The sequence below is a fragment of the Crocodylus siamensis genome, chromosome 2 (assembly GCF_052110815.1).
Source record: "Crocodylus siamensis isolate JL-2025a chromosome 2, ASM5211081v1, whole genome shotgun sequence".
NCBI classification, from domain to species: Eukaryota; Metazoa; Chordata; order Crocodylia; family Crocodylidae; genus Crocodylus; species Crocodylus siamensis.
In genome coordinates, this window is record NC_143396.1 from 228,859,936 (window position 1) to 228,887,894 (window position 27,959).

The 27,959-nt window shown below is 43.8% G+C and overlaps 1 protein-coding gene across 1 annotated transcript; it reads left to right on the top strand.

Moving 5' to 3' along the window:
* Positions 1–129: 129 nt before the first annotated feature.
* DNAL1 (dynein axonemal light chain 1) lies at positions 130–27,959 on the top strand. Its single transcript, XM_090033307.1, has 8 exons — positions 130–251; positions 3,634–3,672; positions 8,180–8,289; positions 10,011–10,066; positions 18,684–18,739; positions 20,501–20,627; positions 21,047–21,193; positions 22,399–27,959. Exons 1-8 carry the CDS (start codon positions 249–251, stop codon positions 22,443–22,445), a joined length of 585 nt encoding a protein of 194 aa, XP_089889433.1. The 5' UTR covers positions 130–248; the 3' UTR covers positions 22,446–27,959.

A 27,959-nucleotide genomic window follows, 5' to 3' on the forward strand; every position in this document is an offset into this window, starting at 1 on the left:
GGACTGCCCTGTGACGTCACACGCGAGCCTGCCACCGCCTAGCGACTATCGAGAGCGGGAGGGCTACAGCTAGCCCGGCGCACGGGGAGGGTTATTTCCGCTCACGTGGTTTCCGGCAGGGCACTCTAGTTGGCCGCGCACCTCGATGCTCCCCAGGTGCTGCGGCCGCAGTCTGCACTGGCGCTGGTGGAGCATGCGCAGAAGCCGAGCGTGCCTTAGCAACCGCCTGGGTGACAGTAGCAACCGGAATGGTGAGGGAGGCGGCGCGGGGCGCGGGGCCCGGCTGGGGCCGGGGGGGGCCTCGGGTCCGGCCGGGGCGCGCCGAGCCTGACGTGACTGGAAGTCTGGCCGGCCCCGGGGCGCGGGGCTTTTCCCCGGCTCGGCCGAGCGGCCGCTGCCTCAGGCGGGGCGGCCCCAGGAACGCTGGCGGGGCTGTGCTGGGCCTGGGCCGGCAGCAGACACTTGGGGCAGCCCCTCGGACCCGCGGTACCACGCGTAGATGCTGCCGGCGTGGCTGAGCTGCGGGTCACCCCGCCCGGGGCAGAGGGGGTGTTTCTGCAGGGTGGAGGAGGGTTGTTTCCACACTTTCGTTGATGGTTGTCCATGTCCCTGCAAACGCAGCTGTCTGGCGGGATGTTTTTAGCCCTCAGTGGCTTGGGATAATTGGCAGCGTAGGATTTGGGTGACTTGGCCTGCCTTGAACCTCAGTCAAGGTGACTCAAGTCGGTCCCGAGGCCACACAGACTGTTAGGCACGTTTGGTGTAGCAATAACTTTCCCCCGTTCTTGTACAATTCATCAGTTGTAATCCCTCTGGTCTTTGATGCTGGTGGTCCACCATGTCCTAGGTCTTCCTCTTCTTGGTCCGTCCACAGCCCCCTGCAGGATGGTGTTGTAAAGGTGCTGGGGCTTCTTGTTACATGCCCAAACCACTGCATCTTTCACCTTATGATTTCAAGTAGGGGTCATATTTGCCAACTTCTTGTCTGATTTGATTTTTCACAGATTTGGTAGTTGTGTGCAGTGTAGGGTATGCGTGAAGTCTCCTACAACACCGCATTTCAAAGGTCTCAATTCGATTACCAGTGCCCTAGTGCATATCCAGGTCTTAGAGCCATAGAAAGTTGTTGAAATGGCGACAGCATATAGTCGGTGGAGTTTTGTTTTTATTGTGATGTTGCTGCTAGCCCAGACTTTCTTCAGCTTTGGTGCTTGTCCAATGGTGATGGTTATTTTTGTTTTTACTTCTTTTTCTGATGTAGCATCTTCTGTGATGGTTACTCCAAGGTATTTAAAGTATGTTACTTTTTCCAGCTTCCCACTTGGGCTGGAGAGTGAGCAGCGAGTGTTGCTCCCATCCCACCTCCCAAGCAGAAAGCGCAAGCCCCTGCATGTGTGGGCACTGGCCCCGTGCCACCAGCACAAGCATGCAGCTGCCCGCTGCAAAGGACTGCCTATGCCTTCTTCCCCTGCTGAAGGGCCAGGTGCCTTCCCCTCTGTCCATCCCCCTCCCTCCCCCTCCGAACCCCCTGCCCTGCTGCAGCCCTGTGCCCAGCAAAGGGAAACCCATGCTTTTGCACATTTTTCTGGGACTTGCTTGCGACCCTTTCAAATATTCTTGCAACCCACTAGTTGAGAAACACTGCTCTAAGGCATCTGACATGATTTGTTTCAGGCAAAGACAAGCACAGCAGGGTGTGGGGCCTGGGGCAAATCAGCCTGTGCAGGGCCTGGATGTGGCAGGGGCGGGGGAAGGACAGGGGTTAGCGAGCAGTTGGATGCGAAGCCAGCCCAGCTCTGTGGAGCCCACTAAAGCGTGGGGCCCGGGGCAGTCGCCCTTATTCACCACACCCAGGGAATGGCCCAGGTTCCAGGTATAGGTTAAATAAGCATAGTGAGAGAAGACAGCATTGGTGTACTCCTACTGATGTTGGGAGTCACTGTAGGAAAATTGTTTGTTCCCAGGTGAAGTTAGTCTCAGAAATGGGCTTGTTCGTGTCAGATTTACAGCAAGGTCAGTTGTGCACCATGTCTCAGATGGGTGACGCTCTCCAGTGGCAGGAAGAGAAGATATATTGGCTGTGTCCACATGAGCATGGACGTTGGGTTCCCTGGGGACAAGTAGCAGTGGGACACCTTGTGCTGTCACCAGTTGTCCCCTGGGAATGGCTGTGCCATGTGCCCTCTGGTGTGTGGCAGGTTACCCTGTGTGGGGTAGTGGAGGCTCAGGCCAGCACTGGGCTGGTCCCAGCAGCATTACCTGGGGTCCTGGGGGGCTCCTGGGACTGCAGCAGTGGCAATCCTGCCACTCAGAGCCTGGTTGACAGCTTGAGTATGGCTTTGGCTGGCCAGGCTCTGGTTTTGAGCAGCTCACACTGTTCTTGTGTGTGCTGCTCCTTTTTTTTTTGTGCCGGTTTTTTTTTTGACCCCTGGATATCCAGGGGTCAAAAATACCCCCACACTGCTTCCTTGCAGCACAGAAAACACCTGCATGTGCAGCATGCATCTGTGGTGTCAAATACTGCGCAGCTGCACTGGTTTGGGTGTGGCTATTGGGGCTGTTCTTTGGGGTAAATTCAAGTCCACTCCAAAAAACTCTGAGCTATGCTCCCTAGTTAGATATGTAAATCTTCAGGGGACAGTGAATAATCTTCTCTCTATACTTCAATTATATCTGGACCCCCAACTGAAGGCATGTATGTGCCTGCCATTTGGTATCTGGTTACTTGAGAGACCCCCTCTCTCACTGTACTGTACTGCCACTCATGAGATCAGCAGAGATGTTCACACCTGAGTTTCAAGAAAGGAGGAAAATGACAGGCTCTTTTCTGTGACAGATTCTTGACTCAGTAATAATGTTCCTTCATTGATACACATATTAGAATCAGAATTTGTTAAACTCTTGAGCATTCTACGTGTTTCTCTCTCTTCCTTAATATTGGGTTGAAGGTACATTGAGAATCTCATGGCTTCTAATTTGGTGGTGATATTTTTGGTGAGACAAGATTCTGTTGTTACTGTAGGATAGCTCATTAAAAGACGTCTATAATAGCTTTCAGATTTTTCTGTATGTCTTTCAGTAATGTAAAGGGTTCAGACTTACAAATGTTTATGGAGAAATTCAACTAAAATAAGAAAATTCCATAACCTACTTCTGGTCCTTTGCAACATGGGTAAAGTTCTCCTCAGTGCATCTCAGAAAGGCCTAGTCTATAAAAGGATAAAATGGTAGCCTTCCAGATGCAAAACTCAGTGATTATTCACTGTTACAGAAAGTATGCTTTGCTAAGAGCATTAAACCAAATTCATCACTAAGAAAACTCTCACTGAATTCAGAAGAATTGTATCATGTGCAGAGAATTTGATGCAGTGTTCAATGTCTTGCATTACCCACATCTACAGAGAGAATAGACAAGATGATGTGCTTGTCTGTGTGAGATATCATGCATCTGAATATAACAAAAGCAACTGCACCACTTCTGAACTTCTTGTTGACTGACTCACTGAATGAATGAATAAAATTAAGAGCAGATTTTGAATGGTAGTCCTTTATTCCTGCTTCTTAAAATTGGCTATAGGAAGATAAACTATTTAAAAAGAATACACTAAATATTCTTTTTCTTTTCTTTTCAAGGCAAAAGCAACAACTATCAAGGAAGCTCTAGCCAGATGGGTAAGTATGAGAGTGTGTGCGGGAGCGTTTGTGGTACTCAGTGGCACAGATCTCAGTTGCAGATAGAGTGACTTTGTGCAGTTCGGCAAGTTCACTACAATAACATTGAAACACCAGCCACCAAATAAGATTAAGGAAGTAACATTATTTTATGAATATGAAAATACATTTGAACTCCTGAGCTCTCTTCTTGTTAAATTCGTCTGATCATGAAAGACCCACCCCATTTTGGTGTCTTGTCTAACACTGCCAAATTGTATGTTGATGTAAGATCTGAAGCTGCAAGATTTGTGCTGCAGAATGTTTTCTAGTTTTTGACCTTTGGTTACACACCATTCACTCTTGATCATCTAATCAGAATTTGTCCCTAGCACAAAATAACCAAGTAGGAAATCCTGACCCTCAGTGGGGGTTTGCCATTAGATACAGTGGAATTAGGAAATCGTTCCAAGTGTGTATAAAGCCAAAATCCCCACAATAACTTTATTAAAAGCCAGTTCAGAACTAAATACTCTGAAGGTTAAAAATGATTCATAGATGTAATACTCGCAGGTGATTTTTCCCAGCCTAAGGGTCCATTATATTGTCTGTGATGCAGTTCTTGTTTATCTTAACAGCAAGGTAGTTGTTGTTTTTTTGGGGGGGTGGTTTTTTTACCGTTCTTCAAATACACTGTCAATACAGATCCTTGTTTTTGGAATGCCTTTATGGACTCAGAGCCTCCAAATTAAGTCTGAAAGCTGTAGAAAGTTCGGATTTTTTTTTTTTTTGTAGATCATCAAACAATAAGGTGGAATACTTCACTTCCTACTGAAATCCCAAAGAGTTTTCCACTGATCTCAATGTGCTTTAGATCAGGACATGTGTGTCATTCCCCCTTCCATTCTCCCTCCTCCACCCAACAACACACACTCCATCCCCACCCCCATCCCCCTGCCTACATACTGGTACATTCAAATTCATATCTTTTGCTAGAGCAGCTATTTACAGTGGTTTGTTTTTAGAGTATTCTGGGGTTGGTGTGGAGTGTGCAGGTTGAACCCAAGAGTACTGTAAATCTGTATGATCTTCAATTACAGGGGAGTAGATTCTTACTTAGCTTTGGTATTGCTTAATGCTCTGTGTTTCTTTCAGTCTAAGGTTATGAAAACTTCACTCCTGGCATCACAGTGGGAGAAAAATGCAAACTCTTACAGAGTATACTACTTCTAGGAATTTGAATTAAATAAGATTCTGACTCTTTCCACTCTGTGCCCTGACATGATTTTTTTAAAGTTGATCAGAGGTAACAGAAATGTATCAGAAGGTTTGATCAGTGTTAAGGAAGGAGCATTGAGGAGGCTTGGAGTTCAGGATGTTACTTTTTAATTATCCTCTTCCCTACACCCCACCTATGTCTCTGAGGCATGCAGTGGAACTTGATCTCAAGTCTTGATTGCATTCTAACCTACTGTTTGTCCTGCATTAGAATTTACTTCTATTAATTGTACATTAAAAGCAGTTTGATTCAAATCTGAGCGATGCAACTCTTCTAACAGAAAGTTTTAATTTAATTGTTTTTTACCTGTGCTTCTTAGTTGTCTTCCTAAAGAGAAATTGATTCTCATTATTTGGTACAAGATGGTACTTCCTTTTACCTAGCAGAAGGCTGTACTAAAGCTATTCATATTTATTTTATTATTCTTTAAAATTAGAACTCCAAATAATTGTTCCATTTTTATAATATGGTAGAAAATGGCAAATGACACATCTCTAATTTTCTAGATGATTATTTTTTCCTCCGGATGATTTGTATAAAGCTAAATTTGGACTGAAATTAGAATTCAATTACAATGCACAAATGGCATTTTTAAATTGTTATTGGTTAGTTAACTAAAACAAATTTAAATATACTGAATTCATAAAGGAAAAATGTTTTTAATTTAGAACTGATTTTTATTAAGCAAAAATGGTTATTTTTAGTGAATTGAACTGATTATTTCTCATCATCACCTGGTTCCTCTTAGTTCTAGCTCTAATAGCCATCCTCTTGCACCTCATTTTAATTTGGATAAGTTATGAAGAAGAAAACAAGGTTTCTTGTCTTTTTTATTTCCCAGTTGGTCTTTCAACTATGAATGAACTAATCATTGACCTGAACTAGTTGAATAAACTGAAATGAAGAAAACAATTCCTTTGTATCTGCACAAGAGGATACTACTTTCAAAAGCTGGCTTAGTACTTAAATAAACTATGACTCCAAAGGGCCAGTGACTACTTATAGCTCATCGTTTGACTTTCTTTAAAGCTGTGGAGTAAATGTGTTATATTACTAGGAGTGAGTATAAATCTGCAGGGGGAAAATCAGGAAGGCCAAAGCATGAACTAAGATGCAGCTAGCAAGGCTTATAAAAGGCAACCCCTCTGCCTCTCAACTGGGTACTGCTGCCTCCAGGTAAAACTGCCCTGCATGTCTGCTGCGGTCAGCCTGAAAAGGGCTGTGCCACATACACAGTCTTCCTGCATTAGGGCTCTCTTTTAACCCTAAAACAGATAGAGCTGGCTTTGCCTGTCCTGCCCCTTTCCCACCCTCTTCTCAGGAAGAGAGGCACATGATTGGAACTGTGCTTTGTGCTGCTGTTTCTAGGAGGTACATGAGGAGAACCAAACCAGGAAGCATATTACATAGCAAGCCAGATCTGCCTGTTTTAGGGTTATCAGAGAACTGCAGTGCAGCAGGAGTGCATGCATGATGCAGCTGTATGTGTGGGGCATTTCTGCCTGGCTGCTGCCACAGCAGCCTCTGTATTACGGCATCTCTGATGGGATCTCACAACACCCCAGTTGAGAATCACTTAGGCTATTCTCTCTGAGACCTCATGAAGGTCAGGCAAGGTCCTAAAATATTGGAAAAAGGCAAATGCAGTGCCCATCTTTAAGAAACAGAAGGAGGGAAGGTCCAGGTAATTACAGACCAGCCTGTTGAACCTCAGTACCCAGAAAAATTATGGAGCATATGTGACAGACGGTGGTTTTGTTGCAATATTTCTGGGTTCATTGTGTTGATAGTTTAATAATTTTTCATGCCTCAGTTTCCCTGACTAGCTTGTACATGGTGAAAAAAAGGGATTAATTTTATTTGAAAGCAGATCACTTGGCAGGATCAGCCTAAGTGATCTAGTAGTGATTAGTATGCCATCAAACAATAAAGAGCTAACTTGCCTATATTGACATACCAAATGGATTCTGGCTAAGCACCTGAAGAGACTCCCTGCTATGTTTTGGTATCAAGAAGGTACTTGAGAGGAGAATTGTGCAGAGAGACTGGTCTTCAAAATGAAGACATCCAAAGACAAGAGAAAGAAGCCTGAGAGCCCTGAGAGAGAATAGCTGGGGCTGTTTCTCCTGGCAGAGACTACCTGTGAGTTAGCCAGGGGTTTTCAGACCCAAGGACTCTGTGTGCTGTGTTCCTGTTAAATAATGGTTTTGTCTGAGATGAGCTGCCTGCTTTACTACATGTGACTTTGGGTGCACCCTTTCTCCTTGAAGAGGTAAAAACCCTCTCCAGGAGCTAAGCCAGAAGGTAGCTCTCTGAAGAGGCATGGATAACCAGTGTGTTGGGAGCCAAATTGCTGAGTCTTGACTTACAGTGTGGAAACTATACCTGGGCTGGCTACCGGGGGTACTTAAAGAGACAATACAAGTTTGTTGAATCCAAGCATGTGCACCTCTGGGGAAATCTGTGACAGCTTGTCATCATGGAATCTATTTCTTAACACTTAGAGAATAATAAGATGTTCAGGAACAGCCAGTATAGAGTTATCAAGAGCAAGTCATATCTCACCAGTCTGCTTTCCTCCTACAAGCTGACAGGCTTTGTAGATGAGGGAGAGCAGTGGATGTGATGTACCTTGACTTTGGTAAAGCTCTTGACACTGTTTCCCACAACATTTTCATTAGTAAGCTAGATGGAAGTATTGTGAAGTGGATATGTGATTAGCTGGATCATCGTGCTCAAAACTGGAGTTATTCATGGCTCTCTGTCTAATTGGAAAGAAGTTTTAATTGGGGTTCCGCAGGTCTGCCCTAGGTCTGGTACTGTTTTAAAAATCTGCTATTATAATTTGGAAGATGTGATTCCACTCAACATTTGTAGATGGAAAGTTATTAGGAAGAAAGATATTGGGAAGAACTTTCAAACTCTGAGAATGGTTAAGCATTGTGGAATCCTAGTCCTTAGAACTTTTTAAGAACAGGTTATACAAACATTTGTCTGTAGACAGGGATGATCCTACGCTGGATGTCATCTGGGTTGGACCAGATGATCTCCAGAAGTCCCTTCTAGACTGAATTTTTTCTACTATTCTATAAACTGTTTGAAAATTATAATCCATTGAAATAATTTAAATGGAAAAAAGTAAGTGTAGACCTTAATATAGGTTGTCATGATTTAATATTTAATTGTAAACAGAAAATAGAATTCACTGTCTCTTTACTGACCATTCCTTTCTTCCTTTTTTTGCCTTAGGAAGAAAAAAATAGTCTAAAGGCATCAGAGGCCAAGGAAGTGAAACTGTATGCCCAGGTTCCTCCTGTAGAGAAGATGGATGCATCTTTGTCCACACTTGTTAATTGCGAGTATGCTCTGTTTAAAAAAGCAATCCTAGAAATACTCATTTTTTATCGTTATTTCTAGCGGGGTTTGCTGCCCTGTTTTCCTTTTTCCTTACATTTCTGCGTAGTTTTCATCTTGGCACTACTCCTTCTTTTGAAGCTCTTCCATTCCGCTCATCCAAGCATCCTTCTACTTCTCAGCTTTATACTATCACTGCTGTTTACCTGGGAAGACAGGAAACATAATTCTTATGAATATTTATACATATGAATACCAGTCCGCAGACTGGCTAATAGATGGTATTCAGGTGTATAATTTTTATTCCGTATCTGCAGTCCACATGTAGTGAACCTTGAGAACCTTTCAGTACTCCTGTAGACTTGTAGCTGCCACAAAGGCTGTTGCTAACGTCTCTTTTTGAGATTGTTAGCCAAAGTCTGCAGTGCCAAAATCAAGCTACTCGGGTGTTTCTTGTGAGCTTCTGTTCAGTAGTAAAAAATCCTTGAGGTTCTTGTATGCTAATTGTACTAAAATTTATTTTCTGTATTAACTTCCTAACAACTGAATGACAGACATACTGGGTGTGTTGATATGCCAAACCCTAGTGCCACACAGAGGTACCCAAACCAATTTGTTTAGAACTAGCTTGAGTTCAGAATCAGCGGCTAATTAACTAACACAGCTATGCTACTTCTAATAGCCAACCCAGCTTTGGTATCTGTACATGGCACTGCTTTATGCCGGACAGACATACCATATTGTTTCTATTATAAGTTGACCCTGCAACTTTTTCTCTGAGTACAAGTCAATAACTACAGATAAAAATCTTGAACTACTGCTACCCTTACGAATTCCTACAAGCAAATCAAATAACTCTGAAAAGGACTAAAAGCAAGAAACATACTAAAATAAACTGCACTGAAAAAAATTCTGACATAGTATTTTTATTGTATGGACACAAATACTGCTAGTACAGAAGTCAACACTTTCTTAAGTGCCTTAGGAAGAAAAAAATAGTCTAAAGGCATCAGAGGCCAAGGAAGTGAAACTGTATGTTTTTTATCGTTATTTCTAGCGGGGTTTGCTGCCCTGTTTTCCTTTTTCCTTACATTTCTGCGTAGTTTTCATCTTGGCACTACTCCTTCTTTTGAAGCTCTTCTTTGAAGTTGATTATAAGTCAACTCTATATAAATCAGATGTAATTTTATTATTTTTTTTATGCTTGGGGTATTAGATTTCTGGGCAGAACAATATGATATATTCTGAGTTCCTGGTCCTCTACAGTAATAGGAGTTTTGATGTCCGAGTATAGGCTATTCATGACAATTCATTGGGCTCCTGTTTAGGACATTGCTTTCAATTAAAGGATATGCAAAGAGAACATGGTCAAGTTAATTTTTGTATGATTAGGAAGGAAGAACAAAAATGAAGTTGAATTACAGCTTCACAAAGAAAAGTTTGGGGAACATTTAACTTGCCTTTGAACTGGACCTAAAAAAGAGGATCCTAGGTATATGGAATACAACTGGTAGGAAGATCCCAAAAGTATAAATAAATCTTAGAAGGAGGGTTAATATGAGGATAGGAAAAGGGCTTTATAGGTACAAAGTCGGTTTGTTACATAATCAGAGAAAAGTAAAATAAGATTTTATTCTAAGAAAGTCTTGTTTTTAAGAATTTTTTTTGATCTGGTGATTCTTATCATTCTGTTAACATAAGTTGTTAATTACTCTTGTTTTTAAAGGAAATTGTCTTTGTCTACAAACTGCATTGAAAAAATTGCCAACTTGAACGGCTTAAGTAAGTGATATATCAGTGACTGCCTTTTCCCTAGTTGTTTGGACTACTCGTATTCCATAACATGACATGTCCAACCTTTGACGTTGTCTTGATTATCGTCTCTAATTTCTGTCCTCAAAAATTAAAGGTGATCATTAAAAATTGCAGCAATATTATCATCAGAAGTGGCTCTTGGAATAACCTGTGCCCATGCAGAAGGTCGAAAGTATTTTCCCTGTACAAATGTCAAGATATATTGCCACACGTATGACCTCACTGAATTTAGATCTTCAATATCTAGACAAGTCTAAAGAGAGAGAGCTGATTTCCACATCAGTTTTGGGGAGAGTATGTAATACAGTACTTCTGTATTTACAGTATTGCCTGCTGTAGAAGCTAAAGTAAACCAGAGCTAGTTGAAGAAAGGTAGTTCCATTTTACAGAAGATCTGGGTATTTAGAAATCTGGCTTTGTTCTGATTTGGAATGAAAATAAAACATTTTGAAATTCATAAAGGGAGTAGAGTCTTAGATCTGAGCAAGACCATCTGGTTTTGCAGATTTACCCCTGACCTGTGGACCTGGGGAGTCCCAGAGTCCAAGGCTTAGGCATTTGGCCTGATAGACTACCCTGGAGCTATGAATCTTGGGAAGCCAAGCTCTTCAGACGCTGTGGGAGCTGAGCTTTCAGGGCTTCCAGGCTTTTGGCTGCCTGCTAGCCCATTAAGAAGATGCATGAAGGAATCTGGCCCATGGACTCAACAGTAAGTTTTCTTTATTTTCCTCCAAAAACAATTGTGATGCATAACTATATCCCCTGGAAAAACAAGTCTGTTAAATAACTATAAACTCTATATCAGCAATGTGCAAAGAAGATATTTTGGGTCACATCAAGAAACACTTACCATATTTCACGGTGTATAGGTCGACACAGTGTATAGGTCAACCCCTGGCTTTCTGATTTGAAAGGTAAGGATTTTCCTAGGTACAGTGTGTAAATCAGGGCTGGGCTCAGCACTCAGCTGGCATGGCCCCGTCCCTGCAAGCGACACTGCCAGTGCTGCTCGCAGGGGATGGGGCCATGCCAGCTGAGCACCAAGCTTGTCCTCATCCCTGTTTCCATCCTCATCTCCTGCAAGCGGCTCATCCCCAGCCGAATGTCAAGCCTGGTCCTGTCCCCCCATCCCCTGTGAGTGGTGCCAAGCTCAGTGGTTGGGCTCAGCGCTTGGGTGGCGTGGCCCCATTCCCTGTGAGCGGCGCTGGCTGGGCCACACCAGTGCCGCTCATGTGGGCTGGGGCTGCGCCAGCTAAGCCTGTCCCCGTCCCTGTCCCCTGCAAGCAGCACCAGGCTCACAGGATGGGGCTGTGCCACTCACGTGCAAACCTGGTCCTGTCTTCTGTGAGTGGTGCTGCTGAATGCCAAGCCCAGTGCTGCTCACAGGGGACAGGGACAGGGCTGGACTCAGCGCTTAGCTAGCGCTGCCTCATACCCTGCAAGCAACATCACTGGGCTTGGTGCTTGGGTGGTGCGGCCCCATCACCTGCAAGCAGTGCTGCTGTAGTCCAGGCAGTGTGTTCACAGGGGATGGGGCCATGCCAGCCAAGCTCTGAGCCCAGCCATGCCAAGGTCTGTGCACGCTTTCTCTCTCTTTTTTTTTTGGTGCAGCAGCATATAAATCGACTTTGATTTTTTAGACCCAAAAAATGGGCTTCAAAACCCAACTCGTACATTACTCGTGAAATACGGTAACTGTGTGGTTTACTTACTGTCAGAGTTAGGTTAAGGAGATCTTGCTTCTTCCAAAGTGTAGAATTACTCGGGGTATTTAAAGAGTGTAGGAGTCGGTTGTGAATCTTGGAAAACTTGCTTCCAAGAGAGGTCAACATCCTGAACACGCTGTAGCAAGAAAAAAAAAAGATACTACACTTGATCTGAGTACATACTACATTTACTCAATTTCCCCCAATCAGCATAGGGGGAAAAAAAGCCCCTCATATCTGCATATGAAGCAGAGAGTGGACCAAGGGAGCAGGAAGTATTTCTCAGAATATTTAAAGAGTGATGTATTCCCCAGCATAGGGGGAAAAAAGCCCCTCATATCTGCATATGAAGCAGAGAGTGGACCAAGGGAGCAGGAAGTATTTCTCAGAATATTTAAAGAGTGATGTATTCCCCAATTTAAAATCACACCATTTTACCAATTTTTACAATTTGTTAAGCACAAGTCAATAGATAAATGTTAAACATATTATTTGACAAGTTGGATTTGTTACTAAAGTTAAAAAATAGTTGGTAGATGTTTCAAAAAGACCAGTGATGAGTACTTTTGAAAATCCCACCCATAATTTCTAATCACAGGGTGCATCTACACATGCTATTAATGTGCAGCAATAAACTCTGGTTTATTTCACCAGAATTTATTGCTCCAGGGTGCTGCATTTAAACATATGCTTGGGACTGCAACATGTTGAGCCAGGTCAGAGCAACCCCAGCTGGCAGGGGACCCGGGATGGAGGGGTGTTAGCCTGCCAGCCTGGAGCTATTCTGGCCTGGTTCAGTGTGGTGTGGAGGGGCTGACTGGGTCATGAGGGTGCTCCAGTGTGGGACTAACTGGCAGGCATCCCCCATACTGAAGCACCCTCATGCCCCAACCGTGTTGGAATCTACATGTTCATTGCTGTGGAGTAATATACTACACTGTAGGACAGTACTTGTATTTACAAGTACTAACCTACTGCAGAGTTAATTAGTTTACTCCTTCCTAATAGCTCTACATATGTAGACACTGAGACAGTTACTATGGAGCTAATTAAGCAACTGCAGTAAATGTCTCATGTAGATGCACCCACAGATCCAGAAAGTATGAGGATAATTTAGCTAGATCATGAGGTACTTTTTATGCCATGGGGGACTTGGAATATTCAGGGTAATATGGTTCTGATAAGCTTCGGGGCTGTTGATTATGATTTCCATTTCTGAGCATTGCCCCTTCCAGTTTGGGGATCACTTCATCTGGCTACCTTTCATCTCTACTCCACACAGTGTTCTTCTCACAAGAAATCACTCTTGTTAGTTGATGACGTGCATGTGCCTTGAGTTTTCATTACAAATTCTAATTGCACCTGAACTTCAGAAAGCTTACCTTTATCCCTGTATATTTTACATACTGTGCATAGATTTTATCACAGCCTTTCTTTTGTTGGATGCAGTGAAGGGCCAGTGCCAATCACTCCTGAGCAGTCTAAAACCCCCAACCTATCCATTTCACTAATTCTGCAGCACCCCTTGGTATTGGATTGGCACATTTATTTATTTCCTTCTTGAATTTTATGTGCTACATTTCTAAGCAGTTTTGAAACAGGAGCAGAGTAAGATCATTAAGTAAGGTCTAATCTTGAGAGAGGGCTTGATTTCAAGGGTGAATATCAAGGGCTATAGGCTCTACAGGAGGAATAGGACAGGGAGGAAAGGTGGGGGCGTGGTGCTCTACATTAAGGAGGAATACACATCCTTGTCAATTAGCAAAGAATCAGAGGAGGGGCACTCTGAAGTGCTCTGGGTTAGAATACCAGGCAGTCGAGGGGAAAGAGACTTAACGGTGGGGGTCTACTACAGACCTCCCAACCAAGGGGAAGAGCTAGACCAGGATTTCTTAAGTCAGCTTACAGATGTAGTTAGGTCAAAAGATGTGGTCATCATGGGGGACCTGAACTTTCCAGACATTTGCTGGGAAGAGCAGTCAGCCAGGTCTGACCGCTCACGTAGGTTCCTAGCCAGAATGCAGGACCTCCATCTAACCCAGGAGGTGCACAGCCCCACCAGGGGAGACACCTTGTTGGACCTGGTGCTGGCCACTGGTGACGACCTGGTGAGGGGGGTGCGGGTGCTCGACCACCTGGGCGACAGTGATCATCGCCTGCTGGAATTCACCATCCAGTGCAAGGTGGCAAAGGCCTGCAGCAAGGCAGCAACCCTAGATTTCAGGAGGGTGGACTTCAATGAGCTAAGGAGAATAGTCAGGGAAGCACTGAGGACCTAGAGGGCTGGGGAGCCAGGTGTCCAGGAAGAGTGGTTGTTCCTTAAGGAGATGATCTTCCAAGTCCAAAAGATAATCCCAACACGGATCAAAGGGTGCAGGAGGGCGCAAAAGCCCCCATGGCTCACCAAAAGCATCCGGGAATGTCTCCTGGCTAAAAGGGAGGTGCACACCCAATGGAAGGCAGGGGCCATCACCAGGGAGGATTATACTGCGGTTGCTCGGGGCTGTGGGGGAGCAGTCAGGAAGGCCAAGGTGGAGATGGAACTGGAACTAGCTTCCCGGATCAAGGACAACAAGAAGTCCTTTTTTAAATACATAGGGGCCAAAAAGAAGATTCTGAGTAATGTGGGGCCCCTGCAGGACATATTAGGAAATTTGGTCATCACACCAGATGACAAAGCTAACATATTTAATGATTCTTTGCCTCCATTTTCCTGAGCAGGGACCAGATCAGCCACCCCCCCCCCCCCCGCTGGGCCCCCCTTACACTGCAGGGGAGGTACACCTAGGCCAAGAGTCAGGGAGGAACTAGTTAGGGAACTTCTGGAGGGATTGGATGTATTCAAATCAGCTGGTCCGGATGATCTCCACCCTAGAGTGCTGAGGGAATTAGCTGCGTTCATTGCGGGACTCCTGGCACGGCTGTACAAGCACTCGTGGTGCTCTAGTGTGGTGCCAAAGGACTGGAAGAGTGCCAATGTGGCTGCCATCTTCAAAAAGGTGAGGAAGGAGGAGCCGGGAAACTATAGGCCAGTCAGTCTTACCTCAATCCTGGGCAAGCTATTTGAGAGAATTATTCTGACACATGTCCACAAGGGGCCAGCAGGGGAGACTATGCTTAGAGGCAATGAACACAGGTTCATTAGAGGCAGGTCCTGTCAGACCAACCTGGTGGCCTTCTACAACCAGGTCACCAAATCCTTAGATGCAGGGGTAGCAGTGGACATAGTTTTCTTGGACTTTCAGAAGGCCTTTGACACTGTCTCTCACCACGTTCTCATTAAGAAACTGGGGGACTGTGGTGTCAACACCCACACAGTCAAATGGGTCGCCAACTGGCTGGAGGGCCGCACCCAGAGAGTGGTGGTGGATGGGTCATTTTCAACCTGGGCGGATGTGGACTGTGGGGTTCTGCAGGGCTCGGTCATCATCTCAACATCTTCATCAGCGACTTGGACAAGGGGGTACAAAGCACCCTGTTCAAGTCTGCAGACAACACTAGGATGTGGGGAGAAGTGGGCATGCTAGAAGGGAGGAATAGGCTACAATCGGACCTAGACAGGTAACAGGGGTGGGCGGATGAGAACAGGATGGGTTTCAACAAAGACAAGTGCAAGGTGTTGCACCTGGGGAGGAAGAACCAGCAGCATACCTACAGGCTGGGGAACTCCCTTCTTGTCAGTACAGAAGCAGAAAAGGATCCTGGAGTCATCATTGATGCCAAGATGAACATGGGCCGGCAGTGTGGGGATGCAGTTAAGAAGGCCAACTGAACCTTGTCGTCCATCCACAGATGCATCTCAAGCAGATCCAAGGAGGTGATCCTCCCCCTCTATGCAGCACTGGTCAGGCCGCAGCTGGAGTACTGCATCCAGTTCTGGGCACCGTACTTCAGGAGGGATGTGGACAACATGGAGAGGGTCCAGAGGAGGGCCATTCGCATGATCAGCGGGCAGCAGGGCAGGCCCTACAAGGAGAGGCTATGGGACCTGAACCTGTTCGGCCTCCACAAGAGAAGGCTGAGGGGGGATCTAGTGGCCTGTTACAAACTAGTCAGAGGGGACAAGCAGGCACTGGGGAAGTCCCTGTTCCCCCAAGCACTACCAGGAGTGACTAGGAATAACAGTCACAAGCTAGCAGAGGGTAGATTCAGGCTAGATATCAGGAGACGCTGCTTCACAGTCAGGGCGGCTAGGATCTGGAACCAATTCCAGGCGAAGTGGTGCAGGCTCCTACCCTGGGGGTCTTTAAGAGGATACTAGATGAACACCTTGCTGGGGTTGTTTGACCCCAGTACTCTTTCCTGCCATGGCAGGGGGTCGGACTCGATGATCTGTTCAGGTCTCTTCCAACTCTACAAACTATGAAACTAGTGGTTAGCGATTAACTTTGGATGCTGTACTAGAGTTTTCTGCATGTAAACACCTAGTAAAAAGATTTGGTAACAGCTGGAAATTAAGTTTCACTAAAAGACCATTTTTTGTGACAGCTTTAGGTGTTCTGGTATTTTGCTAAAACTATTGCTGGCTGAGCAGTATGGGTCTTTTGAAAAGAAATTGCATCAGAGTGGTATTGCTGTTAGAATCTAGTGGGCTAGAATAATTGACACCTCTTACTGGACTCCAGGTGCTGTTCAGGGACACCAAGTGCAGTCTTCTGTTCTGGAACTGAATCTGTTGTCTTAGTAGTGGTCTCTGTCCTCATAGTGTTGGTTGGCATGCAATGTGAAACTAGGACCAGCAGAGTAACTTTGCTTGCCCCTGCACTATGAGAAGCAAAATACAGCCCATGGGCTGGATCCAGCCCGCCAAGCACATTCATCCAGCCTGCGGTGCCAGCCAACAAATTGTGCCTTGCCCAGCCTTTACATCCGCAAGAGTGGGAGCAAGACGCACACGTGTATACCACCTCCCCACAAACATACCCTGTTGCCTTGCTCCCACCCTCATGGGCAGACGGGCCTGATTCAGGCAGCTTGCAGCTTCTGCATGGGGCTGGTGCTGTCATTTCCACTGCTGCAGCCCCCAGGGACCTGCTTGGTTCCCTGGTCTCCTGCTGGCTCCGAGCAACAAGCAGGGAAGCAGTGGTGATGGGGCTGAAGCTGGGTGGGAGCATGGGGCTGGTGGCAGTGTGCAGCCTGTGCCGAAGGGGATGCGCGGTGACAGCGCATAGCCGGGATGGGCAACGTGTAGGTGGGAGGGGGGTTGGGGGATGTGGGGACCCCCTCATACTTCCCGCATGGTGCGCAGCCCCAGCAGGCAGTGGCAGCAGCAGATGGGGCACAGGTGCCCAGCAGCACATGGTTCCAGCTGGCACTGTACATCAGTGAGAGGGCCCAGCCTCCCCTGGGCAGTTTGTACAGTCAGTGCTGCCTGCGACTCATGTGCAGCCCCTGCACTCGTACAGCATGAGAGGGAAGTCCCACAGGCTGGAACTGGCTGCCTTCCCTGCGGGGGCTGTGCAGCACTGGAGAGAAGCCTGAGGCACTGCAGCTAACTGCCTTCCCCACCCCTGCAGGGGAAGGCGCCTAGGGCTTCCCTCCCCTGTGGCACAGCTGCAGCGGGGAAGGCAGCCAGCACCAGCACGTGAGGTTTCCCTCCTGTGTTGTGCCAGTGCAGGGGCTGCATGTGAGTGGCAGGGAGCATCAGTGACACAGATGGCCCAGGGGAGGCTGCACCCCTTGCTGTAATTGTTCAGCACTGGCTGGAGCTGCACCCTGACAGTGCCTGTGCCCTGAGCGCCTTGCCTGCTGCTGTACCATGAGGTGTGTGGAGGGGTTCCCAGCTCTCCACTTGAAAGCAGCTCTCCACTTGAAATCATTGCCCACCCTTGTCGTAACGGGTTACTAAAGCAGGAGCAGATCTTGTTCCACACCTACCTGAACTAAAGTTGAATTGGCAAATTACAGAATAAAAGCTTTTATATCTATTTACAACATTCTGAAGCATTCACTCCACCTGTTCATTGCAATTCATAGACAGAACAGTACCACATATACTTGAATATAATACTGCATAATTAGATTCTACATATGGAAAATTTATAAATTTGTTATAGTTTTCCAGGTATACAGTCTAAGTATTAGAGGTTTGCCTTGAAACTTCCATGCCCCCCCTCCCACTGCTACAGCAGGGAAAGCAGTGGCTGGGGGGGGGGGTGTCATGTACACCCCACCCTTGCCCCCTGCCCTGCTCACCTCTTCCCCACGGAAGCCTTCTTGCTCCCCTGCTACCTGCACCCTCCCCACCCCCAGTTCCCCACACTTTCTGCCTTTCCCCTCGCTGATCTCTGCCTCTTTCCCCTGACCACCTCCCCTTTCCTGCTAGATGTTGTTTGAGCTGATCTGCCCTGTCCTGTGCTGACATGGAAGCTCAGCTCTTCCTTGGCCATGCAGCAGTGTCAGCGTTGCTTATTGTCTAGCCAAAGGAAGGAGTTCCATGCCCTGTGCCCAGCTCAAGCCGGAGCCAAGCTGTGCCTTACAGTAAGGGGCAAGAAGGCAGAAGCTGCAGTGGGTGGGACTGGTGTGGGTCTGACTCTGCCCCCCAACCTGGGGTCAAGGCCAGAGTCAGAGCTGCAGCAGGAACCTGCTCCCCTTTCTGCTTCATAAGTGAATATAAGATGACAGCTTTTTCTCCCCATGCTGATTGGGGGAAAAACATTGTCTTGTATTTGAGTAAATGCTGTATGTGCTCAGATCAAGTGTAGTATCTAGTAATAAAACTCAATCTCATCTGCTAATAAAATTCAATCTTTTTTTCCTTGGTACAGCCTGCTTAGGATGTTAATGGTTCTTGGAAGGCAGTTTTCCAAGATTTGCAACAGATTCTTACTTTATTAAACAATAACAATTTATTAAAATAAATTCTTTCTCCATTGTAGAAAACTTGAGGATCCTGTCACTGGGGAGAAATAACATAAAGAATCTAAATGGATTGGTATGTCCCACTTTGTATTTTATGTTGTTTTTTAGTTTAAGCAAAGAAGTTCTAGATTACTCTAGCACCAAAGCATAGGGGAGTTCCCTTTTCTCCCACCTCTCTCATCACCATTCACCTCAGTTTTACTGTCTGACCATTCCTTTTGTTACCCATCTTCATGCCCTCCTACAGGTTCTTTTGAAGCTCAGAATAATCTCCCATTTTATTTTGTACTGGACAACTATATTCACATCAAATCTGACCTTAAAACACTGGTGTAGATTCTCAATGCTAATCTGCCACATAAAAACATATTGCAAAACCAATAATCCTAATAAAGACAAACACACTTTTCCTTTGAAATGTACATTGTCTGTTACCCTAATGCTCCCAACCAGTCCACTTTTTCAGACTCCCTTTGTTGCGTTGCATTTTCTAATGTGGAATTTGATTGTTTATACACTGAACGTCCAGTATTTTCAGTGGAGATTCTACATGCATAGGAGTTGCAATTTTAGGCTATTGACTTGAAAGATCTGCAAGTAAAAACTTGCATTTCCTGTATCTGCAAAGCATCATAAGCTCCAATGTGCCATAAACTCCCATGATAGTATTTGAATAACAGTTTCTGATGGTTTTGCTTAAATGAATCTTCCTCCTTCCAGAAGATGTTTATAGATTGTGTTCCAATACTGCACATATTGGTCAGCCTTGGAACCTACGTTATGAGTCACTACACTTCCTGGAGATCATTGGCACTCTTAACAGCAGGATAAAAGGCCTGGGACAGACATTGGTGGAAGGCCAGGGATGGGAGTCAATATAGAAAGTAAGGCAACAATCTAGAGGAGAGGAAATGGAATAGGATTAATTTTGCTACGTTTGATGAGAACAGGACACATTCTTATGAACTGAATGATTTAAAGCAAAGAAATAAAAAGAAGCATTTTGTTCTTCTTCAAAAGAGTCTGCATTCCTGCTTGCAGGATACAACTTTTTAAGACAGTTGCCTAGCTCAAAGCCAAGGTCACCATCTTGTACAAGAGTGAATGTACCAAGATGACTGTTATTCTTCTTTGAGAGTCATGTCTTGTTGGAGAATTGCTGAGGACAGGAAGTGCATTGTTAACCCTTTAGTTACAAATATGCACTTGTTTGAGGCAGTTCCTCATAAACAAAGCTTTCTAATGTTGGTGGTGAACTGTAGTCATCAGCACCATAGAACTGTCTGCATACAGATAAATCCAGTCCTCTCTATCCATAGGACTCGAGTAGATCATCTGCTCTGCTTAGACATTCAGTGGGAGCATCTACACATACATTAATGCGCCTTTTCTAATGTATATTTAGTACCGCCAATATGAGGTGCTAAATTAATGCACGTTAGGCTGCACTAATGTGCAGTAGGCATTTGCATGTTTTTTCAGTGACACTTAATGAACAGTAGAGTATTTTACTGAGTAGTAGCATAAAGTCATAGTTTTTTACATGATGCTTTAAAATGCTCAGTAAAATAATCTATGGCATGTTGAAGCGCATGTGTAGACCTGCCCACTATATTTTACTGGAGTCTTGATTTTTTTTTTTCCCCCCCCGCCAATAGCCCAGGAGACTTGCTTCAGAAATTTTGGGTTTGAACTTGCTTGGGTGTTTGTCATCCAGAATTAGAAAAAAGCAAAGAATATGGAAGGATGTGGCTCTTTTTTGTGAGACAAGGGTGAAGTAGGAAGCCGAGAATTATGAGAAAATTTATCTGAGAAGTATTTTCATTTTTTTCAGGAAGCAGTTGGCGATACATTAGAGGAGCTGTGGATCTCATACAACTTTATTGAGAAGCTGAAGGGGATCCATGTCATGAAGAAGTTGAAGATTCTATACATGTCCAATAATTTGGTGAAAGATTGGGGTGAGTCAGGACTCCTGGTTTCTGCTCTGCAATTTCTTACTGTATATAGTGAATGTGCACCCAGTGAGTCAATCTGAGTCATGGTACGGCTGATAGCATTGTGCCTTCTATCAGTGAACAAGTTCTCTAGATACCTGTTTGTGCAAGAGATTTTCTCAATATTTTTGAACTCCGTATATTCAGTTTCAAGTGGGGTTTATTCTTTAAATTGTCTTTCTCCCATTTTTTTAATTAACTTACATTATACATTTTTTTATAATGTGAGACCTTCCATCCTTCATCCTTGTGACAATGCTTGCTTTTTTTTTTTTCCAAAAACAAGCTGGTTGCATCTTTGCTGATTTCATAAAACAGCCTTGGTGCAGATGTGTTTTCATGTTCCACAGTCAATTTTTTTACTTCTTCTTTTGTGGCTGCAGCAGAGTTTGTGAGACTGGCAGACTTGCCATTACTGGAAGATCTGGTGTTCGTTGGCAATCCACTAGAAGAGAAGTACTCCGCTGACCAGCAGAGCAACTGGGTTGAGGAAGCCACCAAGCGAGTGCCTAGGCTGAAAAAACTAGATGGTGAGTTTTGGGTAGCAAGTGAGCAGTTAGTAAGAAAGTTTATTGGCTTAATCTGCTGTAAACACTAGGACAGTGGATTAGCACCTAACCAGTCCAGCTGTGGGATCTTGGGGCAATACCCTTTATTTTGCCTTTTAGTTGTTACTCTCAAACCACATTCTCTTCTAAGCTAGATAAATTAGCCAGCCAAGGCCTCAGCTTTTCCTGTACAGATTTAGGTATTTTGGAGAGTTGGAAAAAGTGGATTCTGTGGAACTCCTTAGTTAGTTTCAGCCCTCAAAATAAGTTAATTAAAAGAATCTCTGTCCTAAACATTTGACGTACTCCTGCTCCTAGTTCACTATAACTGTTGAGAAGGTCTTGCTTCAATATGATCTTCACATACTACCTAGCATGCCTTCAAGTTATCTTGTTCAGACTGCTTAAACTAAAACATGCTTAGGACTCAAAGTTCAGGACTCAGGGTTTCCTTACTAGTAACTGGTGGTATGGACAAATCTTAATCCTGGAAAGAACAGGCATTTTGAATTCTGCTTCCAGAAACAGGAATGTGATTGCTTGCAGGATTAACACAGAATTCCCAAACTGTCTCAGCAGGTAAAATAGGAAATTATTTTTAAATATTTTGTTTAAAAACATTCTTTTACATTAGTATCATAAGATTATAAACCTTTTTTGGTACTTCTTAAAGCATTTAGATTTGCCATAAAGGAGAAATGAAAGAACTCAGCAGTATTCTTGCCCACAGCAGGGGGTTGGACTTGATGATCTTTTGAGGTCCCTTTCAACCCTTAATTTCTATGATTTTATGAACTCCCTTTTTATTGACTAAAATTCTGGAAGTCCTTTGTGGGCGGTTTGGGTAATAAGGGATGAGGGAGAAGAGTGCATGGAGAGGGGAGAAGAGAGGATGATTTAGGCAAATGGTTGGAGAGAACAGGAACTCGGAGCCAGAATGACTGAAGAGAAGGTTAGGCAAATTTGCACATGTGGAGTGACAGGAACTTTAGGAGCACACGATTTTGTGGCAGCTGAGCTGTTGTTCTGAGAATGTCAGTCATACCTAAAGGGTAGACTTCAGTACCTAATCTCTTGCTTCTCTTCACCTGTCCTAGCTGGCCAGTAAGTTGCCATCAGACTTCTGTATATGAATCTGTCAGTGATTCCTAGTAGAACTTCTCTCGCTCTCTTTTTTTTCTCTCCAGGTATCCCAGTTATTAAACAAGAAGAAGGTGAAGAAGGAGAGAACTAACAACTATTTCTTGTTTGGCATTAAATTATTTAAGAAGCTCTGGAACAATTCAGTATACAAAGATTTTGTATAAATGTTTGTTTTGAAAATGTTCAGGCAACATTTTAAAATTAGCTCATCTCCATACTCTTGTCTCACCCAAAGAGTTACTTACCAAAGCCAGGGGATGCCACCTTTGTGCATTTTGTTCCCTGGTTTAGGAATTATTGAATTGAGGTTGCCTGCTGTTTGATTAATTAGAGGCCTTTACCTAAACGACGGATACAATTTTTTATCCCTGAATAGTGCTGCTTGTAGATCAGTCTTGGGTAACAGTGAAACAATTTTGCTTGTCAACTTTGTCCAGCTGACAGTAACATTTAGAACATGAAGGCCAAAACAGCAGTGTTTTATGTAAAACCTCTTTATATGCTATGCTTTCACAAGGATTGGAACACTTTAAATATATGTGAGGGTGCCTTTTCTGCTCCTTCAACTATTACGCCAATTATCTGTAGCCAACAGACCTAATATTTGTCATGGGTTTATGCCTTAAAAAGGTGTTGCTAACAATCTTGTGCCATCAGTCATGGGCCCATAATTGGCTGTTCCAAGATACATTAGCCTCTCAACATCATAACCCAGAAGGCTGCAAATATTTTTATATATTTATTTATTTTAAATGAAGAAATGGAAATTCTTTACACGGCTTCCAGTGGAGTTAAATTACCTATTGTTTTTTCTTTACATTAAATAAAAAGTAGATGCTTTAGGATTGAATTCATAGACATACTAGCCCTAAGTGGCTTGTGATATTAGCCAGAACATGACTTTCTTTTTCACAGGCTAATGGATGCAGTCCCTCACAGCTCTAGAATCTTGCAGTAAATTAAGGAGGTTGATACCTTGCCAGAAACAAACAAACAGAAGATTGGGGCTTGAGAATACCTTTCATAAGCTTTGATTTGAGGATACTCACATGTTTCAAAAGCACAGATATAGGCAGCGGAATTAAACGTGCATGTAGCTGGTAGAGGAGAAGAAAGGGGTTTGGAAATAGGAACAGGAAAGTAAATATTTATGGGAAGCAATATGTCCCCCTGTCATAGGGGTTCATTTTAGGTGAAACCCGCAGATTGTTATAAAGAAATTCTTTTCAATGAAAAGTGTGAAGTAGTGATTAGAAAAAGCACTTAAATATACTGTATGGGTCATTGCAGATTTCTCCCTTCTTAAAAATCGATAAAATGTCATACAGGTTTTTCCAACTCAGGTTTTTTAACTTCTAGGGGTTTTTTTTCTATTCCTGATGCTCTTTTGGTTTAATTTTAAATTATAATGGTAACAATAAGCACATTGCTCAATCAGGAACAAACAGTGAGGGAATAAAGCAAGCACATCCCCACTTTTACTTTGCCTTGTACTTCTGAAGTTGTGGCTAAGTTTTTGAATGCAAGGGCAAAGATGAGAACCATGATGCAGTTGGCCCCAGACAAGTATTATGCAGCTTCTGGTATTACAAACAGCATCCTTAATTTCCCTAAGTCTAATTTTGGTTGAAGAGAATCCCAACTTTGATAATCAATCTGCAAATGAACAGTGTGAAGTTAAAGACTAAAAGCAGCACTCAGTGTTAATTAACTTTGTTTATACTTACTCTGCACCTTCCTACAGGAAGTTATGACTTTCTTGCTGATAAAGTGTCCATGGGAGGTAAGAGTCAAATATAATTTCTGTTGTTCCTTTTTGACAAACAGTTGCAGAGCACTTTCTGCTTTCGATATATTTCACCCAGGCAGTCTCTGTTGACCTGGATGCGTTCTGCTTCTCCTCTCTTTAGTGTCTGCTATTCCAGGGGCCTGGCTGGCTGTCTGGTACTCAGCTTGCTGTTTGAAAGTACTTTTCTAGGAATAGTCTCCTGGCTTTATTGAGATTCTATTGATTATAGAAAGTGTGATTGGTCATGGTGGGAGCTATACAGATAGGTGGTCACCAGGCTCATCGCTTCAACACTGGAGCACCAGATTTGTTTGCTTAATTAGCAATGGATAGTGAACGGTATTATGGATGTTTGAAGCCCTCATTGCACTTGATCAGATGTCTTCTTCACTAGACAAGCAGGCTTGGCTTGTGCCTTTTGAATACTGTATGGAAAATGCCAATATTTAGTGCAAGCAAAAGCCTGAGTAGAAACAGAACTTCGCTTCTGAATGCTTGTAAATGGAGGAATTGCCAAGTAGGTACAATCCCTCCTCCTGTAGTTTACAGACCACTATTGAGTGTGGGGGAGAATTATCAAAGTAGTCTTCTAAGGGCAGCAAGGATGAACTATTTACAAAATTGGTCTACTCCTGATTTACTAATGAGAGAGGTTGTTAACCACATTAGTCTTAAGTCAAGCAGAAGGCAGGTCAGGGTGGGCAATTGCAAAACCAGAAATCATCTGCAGCCTAGATTGTGTTAAGCACGGTCTCAGCAGAGACTCTGGAGTCTTATCCCATTATCTGGACTAGGTTTTGTGACTGTTACACTCATCTGTGGGTTAACTGCTTCATTTTATTTTGATCTCTTCAATCCACCTTTGCCTCTGTTGGCAATAACCTTTCCCTGTCCTTTCCTTCCCCTACCCTTTATGTTTAAACGTCTTTATTCCTTTCTATTTAGTTAGTACCCCTGTGTTCCCTAACAAATCTATTTGTAGCACCTGATTAAGTAGGCTGCTGACTACAAAAGCTTATGCCTTTCTGAACAAGTTATTCTCCAAGGTGCCACCCTGTCCTGCCGTCTGCATTATTTTCTGAACTGGATTCCCTAAGTCTTGGTATGAAGGTTTTCCAAAGTTACACATACTGTGATTCTCTGGGCATGTGGGATACCTGCTATATCAGTTAGTTACAGTAGGGCCAGTGGTAACTGTAGCTTATGTAATTACTTCAGAGTACTGCCCACAGCTTTCATCTTGGATAGCTCCTGGGCCCACAGCAGATGCTCACTTTTGCTAGTTGTACTTTCAAAGAAAAAATGCCCCATATCACCACCATACATACAGTGTCTTTGACACATCACATGCTTGTGTCATGCTGGAGTCCTGTTTTATCTCCTCTACACCCCATTGGACAGCATGTATAAAGTGGGAAGGAGGGTGTTAAGCAGAGGAAAACAGCAACTCCAGATAGTTGAAAATAGCTCTAATACACCCTTTAGAGAGGAATATGCAATAGTGTTACTGTAGAATACGACCAGTCAGAACAGTGGGCACAAAATAGTTTATGTAGTTTGCTATTGCTGCTTTGTCATTTTAGTTAAGAATTCACTGGTTATATTAAATTATAGCTAATTAACTCTTCATTAGATTAAATGAGGCAGCAGAGTGGGTGTGAGAGAGACCTTTCAATGCTGCAGCCTATTTTGCATGTGGTATGCAAGTATATGAGTAGCTACAGATGTGGTAGCTCTTCTGTTCTGACTGAAGTGAGAAATTTTGAGACTATCATGAGTCAAGGATTCTTTTGGGTGATTTTTTTTTTTTTAATTGAGCTCCATGTTTGGGATAAAGCTTGACAAGCTTTCAAATGCTCGGCATTCTTCATCATGTCACTAACACCATGAGAACAGAATAGGAAGTGGGAGTTAGTGCCAAATACTGCTGTACTGAGAGACAGAGTAGAGTAAGCTATACAGAACAAAGTGGAATTCATGGCTCCTATATTGTTCTACACATTGAGTGCATCTACATGTGCAATTAATACAATGCAATAAACTCTGGAGCAGTTCAGGCCAGAGTGAACTACTCCCAAATGCAGCATCTACACATGTACCCTGAACAGCAGCATTTTGAGCCAGAGTAGAGCAGGCTCAGGCTGGCAGCAGGCTGGGGGTGGGGGTGGGGGAGGGGTGTGTCAGCCCCAGGCTGTGTGTGGTAGTGTCGGGCAGCAGAGGGGCTGGCTGGGGCATGAGTGTGCCAAACATAAGCCATGTGGCTAGGCAACAGGCAGAGGTTTGGCCCCCTGCTGCCTAGGCTGACCAGGTACAATTTTTGCCCATGGTCACCATCTACATGAGCATTTGATCACAGTTAATTACTCTGTCATAAGATAGTTTTGTCCCCAACAGTACTATCTTATGGTGGAGTTAATTAGTTTACTGCACCCTAATACTGCCATGTGTAGATGGTGATGCTTTACTGAAGAGTTAATTTAGTGCAAAGTTGATTAAGTGCATATGTAGATGCCCCTATTAACAGTTAACTACATTACATTCCAGAAAGAGTGCTTAACAGTCATTAAGGAGTCAGGAGAACTGTAGGTTCTTGTGTCTCAATGTTATCAGCTATCTTCTTGGATTTGCAGTGTCACCTTCCCAAAGCCTTTTCTTGGGGTGACTGGAAGAATTCAGTGTTGAAATAATACAGGGTCGGGCAATTATTTCAGGTGGAGTGCAGCTTACTGAGTTTTGTCAAGTCACTGAGGGCCACATGACAGGCAGCCAGGGGCAGACAAATATTAACTGTATAAATTTTTTTAGGGGCCCTGTGGGCCAGATAGAATGGCCTGGTGGGCTGCATTTTGCCCACCCCTGAAATAATAGCAGTGCTAATGTCAGGCTTACCTGAAACACTGTGCTAAGAAATGAGCAGACAGTGGGATTCTTTCCTGTCACGAAAATCAAGGTGAACCCAGCTCTGTCTTGCTCTGCTTGATTTATTAATCATGGTTGCTGTTATGAACAAGTCAAAAGAAGCCCAGCCACCAAACTTTTGTTTGGTTTTGTTTTCTTTGCAAAATAAAATAGGGAGGGGGGTGTCATAAATTTTTAGAGATTTGCACTTTAAATATGCACTGGATGTTGGTGAAAAGTACACAGTATGACAAAGGTATAGCAGTTAACCTTGCTTGGTGGTATCATTGTACCACACTGCAAATAAGCTAATAGAAAAGCTTTAACTAGACTTTCAAAGAGTAGCTGCCTTGCAGTGAATTTGATGGAAGGGTTTCCTTTTTCTGTTTGATCTTCTATGTTTCACCTCATCCATTATGATACCTAGCACACATTGCTCCTGGATGGAAGGAGCACCTATATAAAATTTCAAGCCATGTGGAATCCTGCTCTGCTCACTAGAAATATGGTGGGTTAACTTCTCCCTGCTTTTCCCACATAGACATGCATTAACTTAAAACTGAGTGATAGCAAATAGATGGGTGTTTGTTTGCTAGCATGATATTGAACTAAACAGCCAATGCATGCAGCTATTACACTGTGAACTGTTGGAAGAATGAGAGAAGAGAATTTATGTAAAACAGCAGTTTTTGCTATCTATTTGTGGACCACTCATCTTACACTGGAAGTCTTAACTTCTGAGTAGACTCCAAAAGGGAGAACGGTTTTAACACCTAGTTTGTTGGCAATCTTTTATATACAGTAATTTTATAGCATGACCAAATTGTTATAATGGCTGTGTATTAAATTAATTTAGGCCTGTGTTTCTAAATGTTACTTTGTGAGACTTGTTTAAAATAGTAATAAATGTTATTTTAT